Below are 16,051 nucleotides of genomic sequence, written 5' to 3' on the forward strand. Positions count from 1 at the left end.
GGACGAGTAGGAAGCAACCACTGAACTGATGGCAGCTGGTGAAGCGGATTGCTGGATAAGCTGACGCATGCTGCTCAGGCTGAGTACAGTGGGCTCTACCGAAGTACCACGACTGTATCTCTTGAGTAGGTCAAGGAAGAGAGCTTGAAATAACCAGTGAACATGATGAACTACTTGCAGGTACCTCCTGCAACTAGACGCCACTGCAATACAACAACGCTGACGGTCGGACGAAAACACAATCAGCGCTGTTGTGTGCGGATATGGGTGGACAATGATGGTGTTCTTGAAGAACATGGGATCAGTGCTGGAGAAAAAGCAGGCGGAGTAGTCGTACGCACGTGCCTGGCATTGAACAATGAGACCAGATGAGAATGGCACACAGCCATTGCAGGTATACACAGAACCTACCATCACTTGTGAGGTCATGAAGGCTCTGTGCACCTTCAATGGCTGTGTGCACTCGGGAAACAGAGAGAGAGCAAGGATATCTTTCTCATGGCGGATGGTCAAGCCGAGCTGTAGAACCATACGCACGCAGAGCGGAGCTTTCTCACCGACTGTGGCGAAGGCAGTCAGAGAACGGACGAACTCCTCTTCACTCATCTTGTATTCCCTGGCAATGCCATCAGGGCGGTGGGGGAAGACGTTGGACGAGTACATAAACCCGATCACGTCCTGCAGGAGCCAGCGAGGCTGATGAACCACCAAATCATTCAGCTCTGGGAATGTGATGACCTTTAGCAGTATCAAAGGCATACCACACACACACACACACACACACAAACGCACACACACACACACACACACACACACACACGCCCACACCCACACACACACACACACCCACCCACACCCACCCCCCCCCCCACACACACACACACAAACGCACACACACACACACACACACACACACACACACACACACACACACACACACACACACACACACACACACACACACACACACACACACACACACACAAACGCACGCACGCACGCACACACACACACACACACACACACACACAAACACACAAACACACAAACACACATACACACACACATACAACAGAAATGTAGATCAAGTACAAAGAAACGTATATTTCCGTCTCTTATCTCTTATCTCTTATCTCTTATCCGGCACTTGTTTATCGAGAACCCTTGCAAAGCAGCCAACTTTCTGGCGAAACGGATTTTTCAGTTCAGTTTCGACGCTTTAATCCGGCACTTGAATTCCTGCTCCCGCAGCGATTTTCTGCAACAAATCTCTCATACAGTACATAGTTCTAGTTCATGATCCGACATGCAGTTGTACATCCGACATGCAGTTGTACATCCGACATGCAGTTGTACATCCGACATGCAGTTGTACATCCGACATGCAGTTGTACATCCGACATGCAGTTGTACATCCGACATGCAGTTGTACATCCGACATGCAGTTGTACATCCGACATGCAGTTGTACATCCGACATGCAGTTGTACATCCGACATGCAGTTGTACATCCGACATGCAGTTGTACATCCGACATGCAGTTGTACATCCGACATGCAGTTGTACATCCGACAGTTGTACATCGCAACCTTACCCGTGCACAGCTATGTTAGTTTGGTGAGTGCATGACATGCATGAACTAACTTATCATGTAGCCTTCTACACATGTAACATACCCTTGCAACTATCCTATGCATTGTATAGACATGCATTACACAAAGTAATTAGATTGACACAGAAATCTCTGCATTTTGACTTATAACACAAACATGTATGTAGGTGGGCCAGGTTGGAGAGCAGGATTTGATAATCCAGCACCCTTGTTTATCCAGCAGAAAATGCCGCTTCAAAAGGTGGGGGATTAGAGAGGGACGACTGTAGTTAAATTTTGACTTCCAATATCTATTGTATAAAGTTCAAATATGCAACCTAATGGGCTATTGGTGTGCATACAGCAACCAGTTGTAGGTTACATTTTGCAGTGGACTTCAGTATTTTCCATCAATTCATAGCAAACTTCCCATTTTCTCTTATGTGGGCATAGTTTCTCACCAAAATGTCTCCAGTTCTTACTCATCATACATTCTAAAACTACAATTTATCTCTTTCCAGAAGGCAACATTCTCTTCAAAAGAGATTCATTAGCTAGAGCACCATGGAGGGTGTGTGTGTGTGTATGTGTGTGTGTGTGTGTGTGTGTGTGTGTGTGTGTGTGTGTATGTGGGCGCACGCGCGCGCGGGCGTGCGTGTGTGCGTGTGTATGGTTTATGAGGTTCTCGGAGAAACACAAACCAAATTGGCATGGTGACATGTTTGTCAACTCATCCGAGTTGGGCGAAGACATTAGCGAAATCTAGAATGTAACACATGGTGCAGGTCATAAGGGCACCCAGCCGGCAAAGTTTCAAAACCTTGAAGTCATAATGGGCTTTGAGAATAGCAAACCTCCATGTGAAACAAGGAAATTCAAACTCAAACCTCGATCTTTTCTGTGTACCATACTAAATGAACACACAGAAATTCAACATCACATGTCAACATTGCTATACATGCATTGCTCTTACATATCCGTAAGCAGTCAGGACGCGTAGAAAGCTGTCGATCTGCTCAGTGAGGCGTTTCGGCAGTGCCTCTTTGGTTCCTTGGATTGCCTTCTTGAATGCCGCAACGAACTCGGCTCTTGAACAGTATGGATCGGGCATCGATGCCTGAACCTCATCCAAATGCTTCCGAGCCTTCTGCAGCAAACACGGTTGCTTTGGGGACTTCTGCAGACAAAGTTGAAATAGTACGAAATAGAGGCAGCAGCGACTTTGGCAATACTTTCAACAGCCAGAGGAGTAACGGGAAATGGGCAAGGTTGGGGGGGGGGGGAGGTGGATTGGCTACTAGACCAGCTACTCGAGCAACACTCAGGGCAGAAAAAAATGATCAAAATTGGGAAATAATAAATCTTACCGCCAACACTCGATTGATCAAGTGCATGAATTCACTTCTTAGATCATTCATGCTGTAACTGTTGGACTTTCTAGCGTCCACTACTCTCACAATGGAGAGATCTAAGCGCTGAGAGAATGATTTCATTCCCCTCCTTATGGCCTTCTCCACTTCAATGCACTCTTCTGGTGTTAGCTGGTCAGCTCGTGTGGCAATTGCGATGACATCAAGTTTCTCCGCCTGTTGCAGATCTTCCTGGTGGTGGTGGTGCTGCTGCTGCTGCTCTTGTTCTTGTTGCACAGTCGGTAGAGAACCTGATAATGCAAGAAGACAAAGTGACGCAATTGCTAATGACAAGGAATACCAGTCCATGAATACACAATTAGTCAATCCAAGAAAGCAAAGTATTCCCTTTTCTTTCTTGTATGCCAGAATGGAGAATATAGTAAGTCTCTTCATCCTAAGTTCATGTCTTGTAATAGCTAGTTTGAATGATATGGGCACCAGGGCAGACTGATGATCAACTGTTTGTCGTTTTTGGCATGTTTTCTGCTGAGAAAACCTATGGTGGAACAGGACACTGGAAGGGTCTGTGCCTTTCATATTAACTTTGTGGCTGCAGGCAGGGATCTAGTTGCAGTATTCAAGATTGGCTGAATGGATCATGTAACAGGCAAGAAAATTATCCATTGCTATCCACTTACCATCATCAGGTGCAGACAGGCGACAGACAATATTGGCGGCAGTTGCACTGACAGTCTGTGTGATCTCATCAACACACTCTGTGCCGTCCACCACTATTGCGGCAACAGATGGTGCTGTCATGGCAACCGTGAATATGTCATGTGACTCGGTATAATGTTCTTGGCCAGCGAAGTCGCGAAAATGCACCTTCACCTGCGATTGGTTGTAAATGGTTTCTTCAATTCCCTATAATTATGGAACAGATAAAACAAAATTAATGAGCAAGAGAACATTGTATGAATCATACCCAGCTCACCACAATCACACTCTTCTACAGCAACAGTATACCGTACTCGCGTGCAAAGAAGGCAAAAAACCAACCCTAATGTTTCCTGTAAACTATCATGATTCAGCAGAAACAGCAACAAGAACTACGATTTTGATCCTGAAACCACCAGGAAGGTGACATGGACAGGAAAATTAGCAAAAGGACACCAATCTTGGTGGCACTATTCGAGAGAGGGCTCTAATCGCGCCAGTACGGTAGTTCTGGTAGTAATACTATGTGTATATAACATACATAGCAGTAGATTCATTTATTGATAGAAATACAAACAATCGGCAACCGATAATCATATTAACCTCAGTCATGTATATCTCATACCACGATTACTTTATCAGTTATATTATTCACAATTGTCTGGGTGGTAATTTGTAGATTGCTGGTGCAATCTTCATTTGGTCCGTCAGTTTTTAGTACTGGTAGATTTGTCTTATGACCAGATAAGACCACACGGCACTTGCAGACACCAGCATGAACATTTCACCAGTCACATTTCACGGCTCTGTTCACCTCTCCTTCGCCTTGTTATTGGCTTAGCGTTTTTGATAGGGTTCACAACGGCCTGCATTTTGCACTTCCCCGTTCGTGTTGATTTGTGCTTATTTGGAATGAAAACAAAACTTGTCACTAACATTTGGACTAACAATGCATTCATCCAAATTACAATCTGTAGCACTTTGTGCATTCTTCATTCCTTTCACCTCACCTTTGTTCGGGATGCTAAATCTTTTGCCTTCATGTCCGGTTGATTCTCCTGACGTAGCAGTTTATTGAAGAAGCCTTCTGCTGTGAAGGATGCAATGAAGGTAGATTTTCCTGAACCTTCTGCTCCACACACGTTGGCAATCAGTTCAGTAGGATCAGTGTAACCCTCAACACCAAATTCTTCACGTATCAAGCTGGTCTGGAGCATACAAATGCAGCACACAACAACAATACCCAAAGTATGTAAGTTGAACACTGTCATGAACTACAGTGTCGCTCAGTGAAATTCAACCAAAATTGAAAAGCCGGCGCACTCGATCAGTTCCGATTACAGTATTTCCCATATTTACGTCCAGCCGCATTCGTTCCACTTCCAGGTTACCGAGGGTCATGCAAGTTGAGATTGCCAAATATGGACTCTGGGTCGAATTTCACAGAGCCCAACTGTAGATATTACAGTATATCCACACAGTTGGACATACACTAGACACTATCTTACATCTGACAGTAAGCTAGTTGCTATCAGGTTGTTCAATGTAACCAGCACTTCAAGCCTATTATGATGACAATTGATGTATGAGTCCATAGTGCACGGGCTCAAGGAGCAGTACACTAGTATAGTGTGAATCATCATAATCACACACAACTCATCACAGTCTGTACTGGAATTCATTGGGATTTTAGAGGAATGTCTTTCTCACATTAGCTATCCTCATTCTGTGTTACTGCCCACAGTAGAACTAAATGATCACTAATCTGACTGCTCTGCTTGCTACAACACCGACAGTACTAGAAGAGAAAAAATTATGTCTCCAGTTTTGGCCTCCAACAATTGGTGACATTCGACACTCATTTCACCTCATATGTCTTGTCAAAGTATATTGACTCTGTCGTCCCTTGTGAACCTGATATACTCTTCACCGTGACCTCTGTTGTTACTCTTGGATAGTCTGCTCTTAGCCAGAACATTTGAATAGCCAATTTCAGTGCCCACCACTGCTGCTGATCGTGAGCAACAAACTCCAACCGAGTGTCTCCATGATGTGACCCAACACAATTGCCGGTATAGAGGCATGGGTGTAGCGGAATGAGTTGCGGGTTCTCTCAATACATGGCTGTCAATAGTTGCCTGGAGACTCGTATGATTCTCAACAGAGACATTGACAGTGACCTTTCTAGCTTTCTGTCCATCTTTCACTCCACTCCAGCATTTTATTTGAGTGAATTCATCAAGAACTCTGGTGAGACCTCTCTCTTTCTTTCTGTCTCTCAATCTCTCTCTCTCTCTCTCATTACCTCTTTCACTGTTTTTCACTCTTTCTCTCGCATCCTCCATCTCATTCCACCACTCAAATTCTGTATGTTGAGGTAACGCAATCTGGTGCTTCCTCTGGTCTCTCCTGTCTCCTCTAAGGATCAATGCTCGCCCAATCCCCCCTCCCCCACTACCACCACCACCACCCCCTACCCAGCCCCCCCCCCCCACTCCCACCCCCACAACCCCGCTTCTTGCAGGTGAGATGTAACAATTACTTGGTATTATCCTCTTTTCGCGTCTTATATCCTCATTGGACTTCCCTAACCTGATCTTTCCAACTTGGAACGTTATTGACTTTTCGCTTTGGAGATATGCTGGACCTAGGTGTCAGGGTGTTGAATGTTTCAGTACCGTGTCAGTCTTGTGCCTTGTCACAGCTTCTAACGGTATTTTTATTTGATCTGGTTATATCGGTAGGTCATTACTCCCAACTCGTACCAATTATTCATCCCTGTCATCCATAAGCAAAAAGTTAGTAATGCTATAATTATAACGACATGTTTCACCTTAATCAAGTACCACGTTTGCGTTTTCCCACGATATTGAGCTATCCTTCTGGCTTGCTCCACAATCTCCTTGGCCTGGATTGGAAACATAGAACCACTATTGGTATAGCGATACACTCTTCACTGTCATCAATTTCACTAGTCACAATATCCATCACATATCCAAAATACCACAGAAAACACACCCGCCATTTTACTTGTTACACTGCATATAGCACAGGTGCACAGTAAGAAATGATAGACCATTCTGTCACTGCTCAATGCTTAACATCATACACAAAATAAGTTATCTAAAGTGAAGAGTAAGAAGAGATGCACTGTCCACGATGATGACATCCAATACACCTTGAAGTAGATAGTGAGGAAATAGACTACAACTGTAGTGAAGAACGCATGCTAGTCTTCTCTTACGCACTTAATCTACAGAAAGTACTCTTTCATTATATTCCAACCGGATTCCACGGAGATCGTCCATGTTATCCAACTTTATGTAAAGCTACGTGTTACAGGAACAACAATCATATCAAACTGATAAGAACTTGTGCAGGGGAGGGTGGGGGGGGGGGGTGTGATAGGGTGGTTTCAGATCAAACGGTTTTCACAGTAACTGAACAAATCTTCTCAAACAAAATTGGTAGACCTATTCATAACACAAACAACTTTTCTCATCTCTTACCTCATCATATGCAAGCTTGGTCCAGGTGACTTCCAGCAAGTATGGCACACAACCTGTTCCCCTCCAGTACACTGCTTCACAAAGAGGAGTTCTCCCATCCTAAACACAGCCATAGCAGCAACAATCAAACCAACATGTTGATATCACGAGTACCTGTCCTCTACTGGGATTGACGACAATTGCCATATCGTGGAATGGATGGATCCTATGTGGTCAACATCAAGCATTCCTTTTCCATATCTCTGAAATCAATGTTGCCATCTATGACCAAAGCCATTGGCAATCTTGATATCGTGTTTTCGTGCTCTGCAGTTATGTTCATTATGGAGTGCTATGTTTCTAAAAAACACAAACAATCTAACCATGTTCTGCACAGAGATATACTTGGGAGTCTTGTCCCGTTTGAATAATTGCTCTGTCTGTATAAGAGGTGCAAACCGAATGATGAACTGGAAGATTGCGACCCCCCCCCCCTCCAAACTCCCACTCCAAGAACTCTTCCCTAGTGAGGCGATGTTAGCTTGATGGAGTTTTGTCAATCACTTGTCTGTGTACGCTTTCCCGTGGCTCAACTGTGTACCGGTAGATCATGTTAACTTCCTGCCATTGGTTGCTACTAGTGTCGGTGGCTAAAACGGCCGTATAATCGAGCGACACAGCATGGCCAGTGGTGAGCATGGGTGACTGGACAGCAGGGGAGCGCCTAAAAAGAATGATTCCCTACATTCCTAGCCGCGACCGCTCAACCGGGCTAGAGGAAAAACACGCCTTTCGGCTAAAAAACCTTTCTATTTCATTAATTCCTGCCCCGCTGCCAGTCGGACCCAAGAATAGAGACAGCAAGAAATGGTATGTAATAACCAGCGTATGTCATAATCATAAGCCACGCACATTGGCATACAACATCAAGAAGAACGGGGAAAGACCCCCATGAAACCAGGGTGGGTGGGCGGGCAACTTCAACTACCACGAGGAAAAACAAAGACCATGATGGCAGGTTCAACGGAGTTGCGCAGAACAAGAGCAAACGCATGAAAATATTTGCGAGTGAAAAATACGTTTTTTGCACTCTTTCGCTATGCTCAGCCGTGAAAAAACAAAACTTCTTCTTCTGTGGTTTATGGTCTAAGTATGAGAGCTCAAAGAGGAGTCCGGAAAAGTGTCTGTTTTCTGGACGTGCAGAGAATGAGAACCTCCACTTGCCACTCCTGTGGAAAGGAGGGTTATTTCGAAAGAGTGTGTCAGTCCAAGAAGCCGACATCGACGCAGGAGGAGATCGACTCTGTCACCAGTGAACTCAAAGAGTATTATTATTTTGAGTTCGGTCGACGGTGATAGGCATCGATGGCCACCGTATCCGTGAATGGAACGCCTGTGTTGAAGATCGACACAGGGACCAAGGTGGCGGTCATACCATCCACGTTGCTCATTACACTCGAAGACTGCATGTTGATGAAGAGAACGCGAACTCTCACCAGCCACAGTAGCACGACTCTTAATGATGAGGGTGTCCTAAGACACCTTGTCAGTCGGATACGAGTGCTCAGTACAAGACGTGTATGTTGTCAGTAATGTCAGACAAGCCTTGCTGGGACCATCCGACATCATTGGCTTGAACCTGTTGAAGGTGAACCCGGATATTGCAGGGAATCCATACAGGATAAGCCTAGTTAATCAGGCACAACCGTTTGCCCTGCCTTGTCCTCATCATGTTACATTGCTGCTAATGGATGAGGTCACGAAAGAACTACAGAAGATGGAGTATCAAGGCATCATCGTCCCAGTAGACACGCACTTCTTAAATGTCGAGCCGAAGCCTTCTGGTGCTGTACGTCTCTGCGTGGATTTCATCGAATTGAACAAATTTGTTCGTCGTGAGTACCGTCCGCTACCGTGTGTATACAACACGCTAGCCCAGCTCAGTGGAGCAAAGTATTTCACGAAGCTAGATGCCAACTGTGGATTCTACCAGATGCCACTGGTGGACTAATCACAGCCGTTGACGACGTCCATTACACCATTTGGAAGGTTCAGGTTCACCAGTTTGCCATTTGGAATTTGTTCAGCACCAGAGCATTTCCAAAAAGGGATGACAAGGATCCTGAACGGCGTGCCACGAACGACATGCCAGATGGATGACACGCTCATCTTCGCCTTGAGTGGTGAGGACCACGATGTATACCTTGACGGTGCGATGAAGTGCTTCTGTGATCATGGGGTTACTCTGAATGCAAACAAATGGGATTTCAAGAGGACGCCTGTGAAGTACCTTGGTCATGTCCTCAACGCGAATGGTGTTCATCCCGATCCAGACAAGGTGCAGGGTTTGACTGATTTCCCGCAATGTGTGAATGTCTCTGATGGTCGGAGTTTTCTTGGAATCGTAAACAACCTTGGAAAGTTCTCTCCCGAGATTTCCGCCATCTCGCAGCCACTCCGTAACCTCCCGAAGAAGAACAACGCCTTGATTTGGGGCCCCCGCTTAAGGGCTACCCTGTCAACAGACCCTCTCTTGGCATTCTACTCACCGATGTGCACCACCATGGTATCGTCAGACGCATCAGGCTATGGCATCTGTGCAGTCTTCTCGCAGCAGCAGCCCTCTGGTCAGTGGAAGCCTGTTTCCTATGTATCTAGATCACTGACGGCTACAGAACGTACCTATGCTACAATAGAGAATGAGGCTATTGGAATCATGTTGGCTTGTGTGCTTCACAGTTGAGACTGACCACAAGCCGCTTGTTTTGTTCTCCTACTCAGCTCAACCGCACGTAATAATGTGCCACCTGATATCGTACGGTTCCGTCTGAGGCTAATGCGGTTTGATTTCTCGATATCACACATGCCAGGAGAGTACCTAGTGGTTCCTGATGCACTCTCTCACTCTCCTGGTTCAGAGTCGTCTTGTGCTAATGCTGTCAGTTTCAACGAAGAGGTTGAAGAGTTTGCCTCCGCCACTGTTGCCAGCATGCCGGCCTTTGATGCTCGCCAGGCAGAAATCCAAGACCATCAGCTGAACGATCCGGATTACAAGCTACTTCACCAGTAAGTCGAAGGTAGCTGGCCACATCCCAAAGATGTTTCGCCTTCCATTCGGCCATATCACAACGCTCAAGACAACTCGACTGTGTGCTTAGGTCTACTTATGTATGGACAATGGATGGTCAGACCGAAGTCCTTGCGCCTGCAGGTGCTCGAGCAACTCCACTCAGGCCATCTCGGCATCATGAAGTGCCTTTTCCGTGCCAAGCAGTCAGCGTGTTCGCCAGGATTGAGTGTTCAGTTGGCCGATTTCATCGCGTCCTGCAAACCGCGTGTTCAACACTCACCACCCGAAGGTTGAGACATTCCGCCCTACCACTCTTCCGGACCCGCCATGGCAGAAGGTTGCAGCCGACTTCATGCAATTCAACTCCTCAAACAACCTGTTTGTAGTAGATTATTACTCCAGATATGTGGAGTTAGCATGTATGTCAGCACTGCCTGCTTAGCCTGTTATCAACCAGTTGAAGTCCATCTTCGCAACCCATGGTTTCCCTGAGACGTTCGTCTCCAACAATGGCCCACCATTCAGAATATACAGTTTGCAACCATTGTGAAGCAGTACGGCATACATCACCACACCAGCAGTCCGCTGCATCCGCAGGGCAACGACCTTGCCGAGCGTACGATCACGATTCAGAGTCGGTCAAGTCGATACTAGTGAAAGGTTCTGACACTTATGATACGCTTCTAAGCTATCGCTCAACACCTCTCGGATGCGGGTTCAGCCCAGCACAACTTCTCATGGGTCGCCGTCTACGGTCCCAGAGAACACTCAGCTCCTCTCAGCATGAAAAATTGCAATTGCAGAACATGCTTTTCGTCCTTTTTGCTTCAACATGACACTGCAACACGGTCAAAACTCTTCACCGTGATGGCGTAGATTGCCGCACGTGCATGCCCATAGCAGGTTACCGCGTCCCTAGCTCCGCCACACCACAGACATGGACAGACAGTAGAGCTGTGAGTATGTCTATGATTGTAAGGACTACACCAGGGAGTCGCGACTCGCGAGTGAAATCCACCATTACCTCGTCTGCACTAACGCTATGACTCGTCCATCATACAATCTACTACAGTAGAACCGGAAAGTTTGACGAACAAAAAGTTAAACATTTCTGCAATTTTGGCGTGATAACATACAGAAAGTTTAACAATGGCTACCTGGCCACCCAGAACATGCATCAATGTGTGTATATCTTTACACGCCGGGTTCGCCATAATGTTCCTTCAAATAACGAAAAAATGGGTGTTAAAATGCTAGACTTTGTGACTGGTTAGATTTTCCTGTTTTACAGTACATGCACATGCAGTGAGTACTTGTACATACATGTACTAGCGCTGCACGCTCACCGGTGTACTCACAAAACTGCAATGAAAACATCATTGCAAGGAGGTGCGTTCGGAACATTTGGAGGGGGGGGGTCTATGCAACAGGAACCCCAACCCCATGCATACTGGTCTGCACTCATTTGCCAAAGTAGCACATTATTGGGTTATGCACTCCTGACCATAACAGTGCCAGGGATCGCACTTAACTCACCCTGTTCTTCGCAGAGATCATGTCGGGTTGGATGTCTAGTAGGAACTTGACGACTTTCAGATGTCCGCCTGTAGCAGCGTCATGAACAGGAAAGTCACCGCACTGTGTGCAGGTAAAGACAAGACCAGCCATTCATATGTGTTATCTACAAGTATCTGCAGTCAGTATCTTACTTCCTACTGAAGTACATAGGATGTACAATCTACTGTCAGGAACGAGATTTTCATGCGGACTACTCTGATTGATCAATTGCCACTATTCCTGCTAGTTAGTGCTGGAAAAATCAAAGCAACATAACTTAGGAGTCTCAGGATGAATGATATTGGCTTCAAAACACACACACACACACACACACCCGCACACCCACCCACCCACAAACACGCACACACACACACACACGCACACACACACACACACACACACACACACACACACACACACACACACACACACACACACACACACACACACATCATGCAATGGAAAATGAACTGCGTGGTGAACATTCTACTACCAAAATTATAACCATTACCTTATGGCATTCAGAATGATCTGTTCCACTACTAAGGGCATGGATAGTTTACTCACACAACCCCTTTCAACTGCAATGTACATGCCATCTATCACATTACATGGTCTCTTTGATATCAGACCAGGTACTGAAGTACACTCGAAACTGACTGGACTAGGAAACATGTAATGGTGTGAAATTGATACTCCAGTGTGCCCTACCCATTATACAATAGGGTGGATTACGGTAAAATGTTAGGCTAGACGGTCACCAGTCAATTATCCACTGATTACCTACATCCATTATTTCAAAATGATTCCCATGCATTTAGCATGAAATGGTCGTTTCCTATGATACGTTTTACCCATGGTACTGACAACACAGTGTTTTCTACAAGTAATTTCAACATTGGCTTTTAACCCTTTATTGGCAGGCCTATACATTGATCGAAAACTGATGTTCGATGGGGTAGGCATTTTGAAATTATCGTAACTTGGTCAAATCTCGATCTAAATTTGTAGGTCGAAGAGAAAACTCTCAGCTGTCGCCTCGAACAATTTTCAAAGCGATACAATGAGCGGTTCTTGAGTTATAGCACTCGTACTGTTGGTCCCGGGAAATTTGCGCTCAGGGCGCGATGCGTGGGTCAACGGCCGGGATTTTCCCTGCCTACGTCACCTGTTGACAAGACTACACCGATTCAGCTTCAAAAGCAGGGTCACGGAAGTCTCTACGAAAAAATTTGAGTTTGATACGACCAACAGGAGTGAAATGGTGGATAGAGATAGATCTCGAGCGTGGGCCCAGCGCTGGTCGGCCTTCCCTGGCTTGCAGCGCTGGGCCAGTGCATCCCGTGGAGTCGAGTGTACGCTCATTGCGCTCCTCTCGCCAAGGCCTTTCCAGGATGCCCAAGATCGTGGAATTTGTCCAATGCAAACTAAAGTTACGTCCAATTTCAGGGCTCACAGCAACTATGCCTGAAGAGCGATTACGTGGGAGGACATCTTGGAAACTGATCACTATAGAAACAACCTCACGCGACCTCGCACGTGCCGCTTTGAGAAGCGCGTCCGCGACAGCCCACACGACAGGGAGCTTGCGCTGGCCTAGCTGGGGCAGTCTTTTGTGCTGGCTTCACAGACCAGTCACGTACCTGCCGCGTTCAGAAGAAAGGACAAGCGGTGCGTGCAGTAGCGGCTACAAGACGTACATGTAGATCGTGTCAACCTCCAAGCTAAAAATCAAAAACCGAAGTAGATCGTCTTGCCGAGGTGACTTTCAGCTATATCGACCATGCCGACGCTGCGGGGAAGGGTCTTCTTAGTTCTGTTGAGCATGCGTCTGATGCGGTATGTCGTGCTTGTTCATTTTTTCAGGCGACGGTAGGGACTAGAGCGCATCCTCTGTGCTATAAAATGAAACCAAGAAAGACCGCCTCCGCGTGATTGTTGTTTCGCCTACATCGGTACATCGACGCTGCGGTGGAAGAAGGATACTTAGATTTTTTAGCCTACGATGTGCTTTGCTTTTTGCATCTATTTTCAGAGCGCGGGCGTGACAGAGCGCCTTCTGGTGTCCTTCGCCCTGGTTTTTTTTTGTTTTCAGGCGACCTACTCACTAGTCGACCGCGTCTACCTCAGCCCTTTATAAAAGCAAACCAAGATGTTTTCATGGCTAGATGTACCGCTACGGTTGAAGAGTCTTTTCTTGGTCCTCATTTTCTTCCTGTTCAGCCTTCCTTTCCGCTCTGTTTTGGTTTTTATTGGTGCCCCTCTTGCTATTCGTATTCGTACTTTCTGCCGTCGAGGCAACAAACTGAGGTATTTTAAACCCACAGTAAAGCAAGTATGCCGCGGCCATCAGAGACTTTGGACTATGATAAGGTTAAGTCCAAAAAGAGGAAGCCCAACCCAAGCCGCTTTGGTGGTGGCATGTGGAAGAAAAAAGCAGCTGTTGCGGAAGCCCCCAAGGTCGGCAGTGCCAGAGAGGTAAATCAATCCGTTTGCATTGACATTATGGTAATTATGCACCAGACCATTGCAAGAAGACGTACAACATCATCATGATAATACATATGAGAAGGTGTAGGAAAGAAACCAGACCCACCCATAATGCTTTCGCTTCCACAACTGATATTTACTTCCTGTAGGCGGGCACTGGTCACCACCACACAGCGGGTTCGGTTGCAGATGCTGCAAGTGAACAGCGCACACACTCGGACCCTGCCTCTACCATACCAGAGTACCTCGCAGACCTTTCTGATGTGTCGGATGACTCGGTCGAACTCACTTCTTATTCAACGCTGGAGGCGGGACAAGACATTGCTCGAACCGGAGATGCTCAAAAGGTAAGAGTCGCCCCTCTTCAATGCAGAAGTTTATATATAAACCAGCGCCCTCTAGCTATAAATCGGCACAACTCTCAGTAACCAAAAATGTCCTCTTCACGCACAATGCAGAAGTAAATCAGATTTATTTATCCAACAGAATTATTTCCGTAACACTGATCGTGGTGGATTATAAAGGGATCACTATAGTTCATGATGCAGACTGTATCTGATCAGGGTGTTGCCACTAAGTATAAACTATTTACCTATTGTTTTCCATGTACAACTGCAGGTGAGCAGTGCAGGAGTCGCGTCCGCCTCTGGGGTACAGCACACCACACCCGCACTATTCAGCAGCAGCAGCACAGCTTCCACTGCTACACACACCGTTCCTCCGGCCGCTGCACACCGCTCCTCCCACTGTTGAAGACACGATTCCTCTTGCACATGCAGATACTGCAGCTACTCTGTTACGCACTGCATCGCTCGCTGACGACCCCAATACACAGGCTATGGAATCACTCCAACGTGAAAATGAGCGGATAAGACAAATGCTTAAGATAGCAGAGATAAAATGTGAAGCCCAGAAACAAAAGCTGAAGGAGCAAGCAAATGCACTGCGAGGAGTAAGTAGCGCACATACTAAGCTGCAACAAAAACCAAAAAAGAAACTAGACAAGAGCGATGAGCCCACAACGGTAAAGTGTGCACTAGTGCCCGGTACCAAGCCTGAGCACACACCAGCATTCATGGCGCGTGCCAGGTTCATGAAGTTTGCCTGCATCATGAGCAACCAGAAATCTGCCATGGCGGTGTTCCTATCTCATTATCTCCTGACTGAGCAATCTCCACCACCAGGATTTGGAACAACCATCTCACCATCCACGTTGGCGGAATGGAACGTGCTTCTCGGAGAAGTCGACAAAGCCTTGCTCCGTGAGAAACTACAAGGAAGCCGCTACAAGGTTCATGTTTTTGCTGACGACAGCAATAAGCAAGGCGAAGACCGGCACATGGTTGGCGTACACACATGGTGTGAAACGAGCGACTGCCCGGTCGGGTACGTGTTGGCGAATACCCTTGTGCAGTCCGGTAGTGGAGCGAACCAGGCATCCGTGGATTATCACGTGTTGCAAAACATATATGGTGTGGCAGACGTATGCGGAGTCGTGGGAGACAATGCGTCTACCCAGTCAGGCAGCAGGAAAGGCCATGCAGCTGAGCTTGGTGTGCTTTTTAAAAGCAACACCACATTTATTGGCTGCTACCCCCACATCCTCAACATAGCCCTCCGTAATGCTATGTCCGATGGCTTTGGACAGCGTGGCAGCATGATGAGCTTCAACCTGTTCCAGCTCCAGTACAAGGTTGGGTATGTACACCACCAGAAGCCAACCTACTACAAGGCACTGTACGTCAGCGAGGGAGTTTTGCCAAGAGCACCTGCACTTCCACAGGAGT

General features: G+C 46.6%; 1 protein-coding gene across 1 annotated transcript in view; it reads right to left on the reverse strand.

Moving 5' to 3' along the window:
* LOC135819249 (uncharacterized) overlaps nucleotides 1–16,051 on the reverse strand; it is a 45,020-nt gene that overhangs the window by 7,988 nt on the left and 20,981 nt on the right. Inside the window, exons 5-12 of the mRNA XM_065332421.1 lie at nucleotides 11,754–11,855; nucleotides 7,169–7,267; nucleotides 6,493–6,567; nucleotides 4,670–4,867; nucleotides 3,641–3,866; nucleotides 2,958–3,250; nucleotides 2,564–2,767; nucleotides 1–738 (exon numbers count right to left, since the gene is read on the reverse strand). The exon at nucleotides 1–738 is cut by the window's left edge and continues 417 nt beyond it. Coding sequence (XP_065188493.1) covers nucleotides 1–738; nucleotides 2,564–2,767; nucleotides 2,958–3,250; nucleotides 3,641–3,866; nucleotides 4,670–4,867; nucleotides 6,493–6,567; nucleotides 7,169–7,267; nucleotides 11,754–11,855 — 1,935 coding nt within the window. The remainder of the gene's footprint in view (nucleotides 739–2,563; nucleotides 2,768–2,957; nucleotides 3,251–3,640; nucleotides 3,867–4,669; nucleotides 4,868–6,492; nucleotides 6,568–7,168; nucleotides 7,268–11,753; nucleotides 11,856–16,051) is intronic.

The sequence above is a fragment of the Sycon ciliatum genome, chromosome 6 (genome assembly GCF_964019385.1).
Source record: "Sycon ciliatum chromosome 6, ocSycCili1.1, whole genome shotgun sequence".
In the NCBI taxonomy this organism is placed as follows: Eukaryota; Metazoa; Porifera; class Calcarea; order Leucosolenida; family Sycettidae; genus Sycon; species Sycon ciliatum.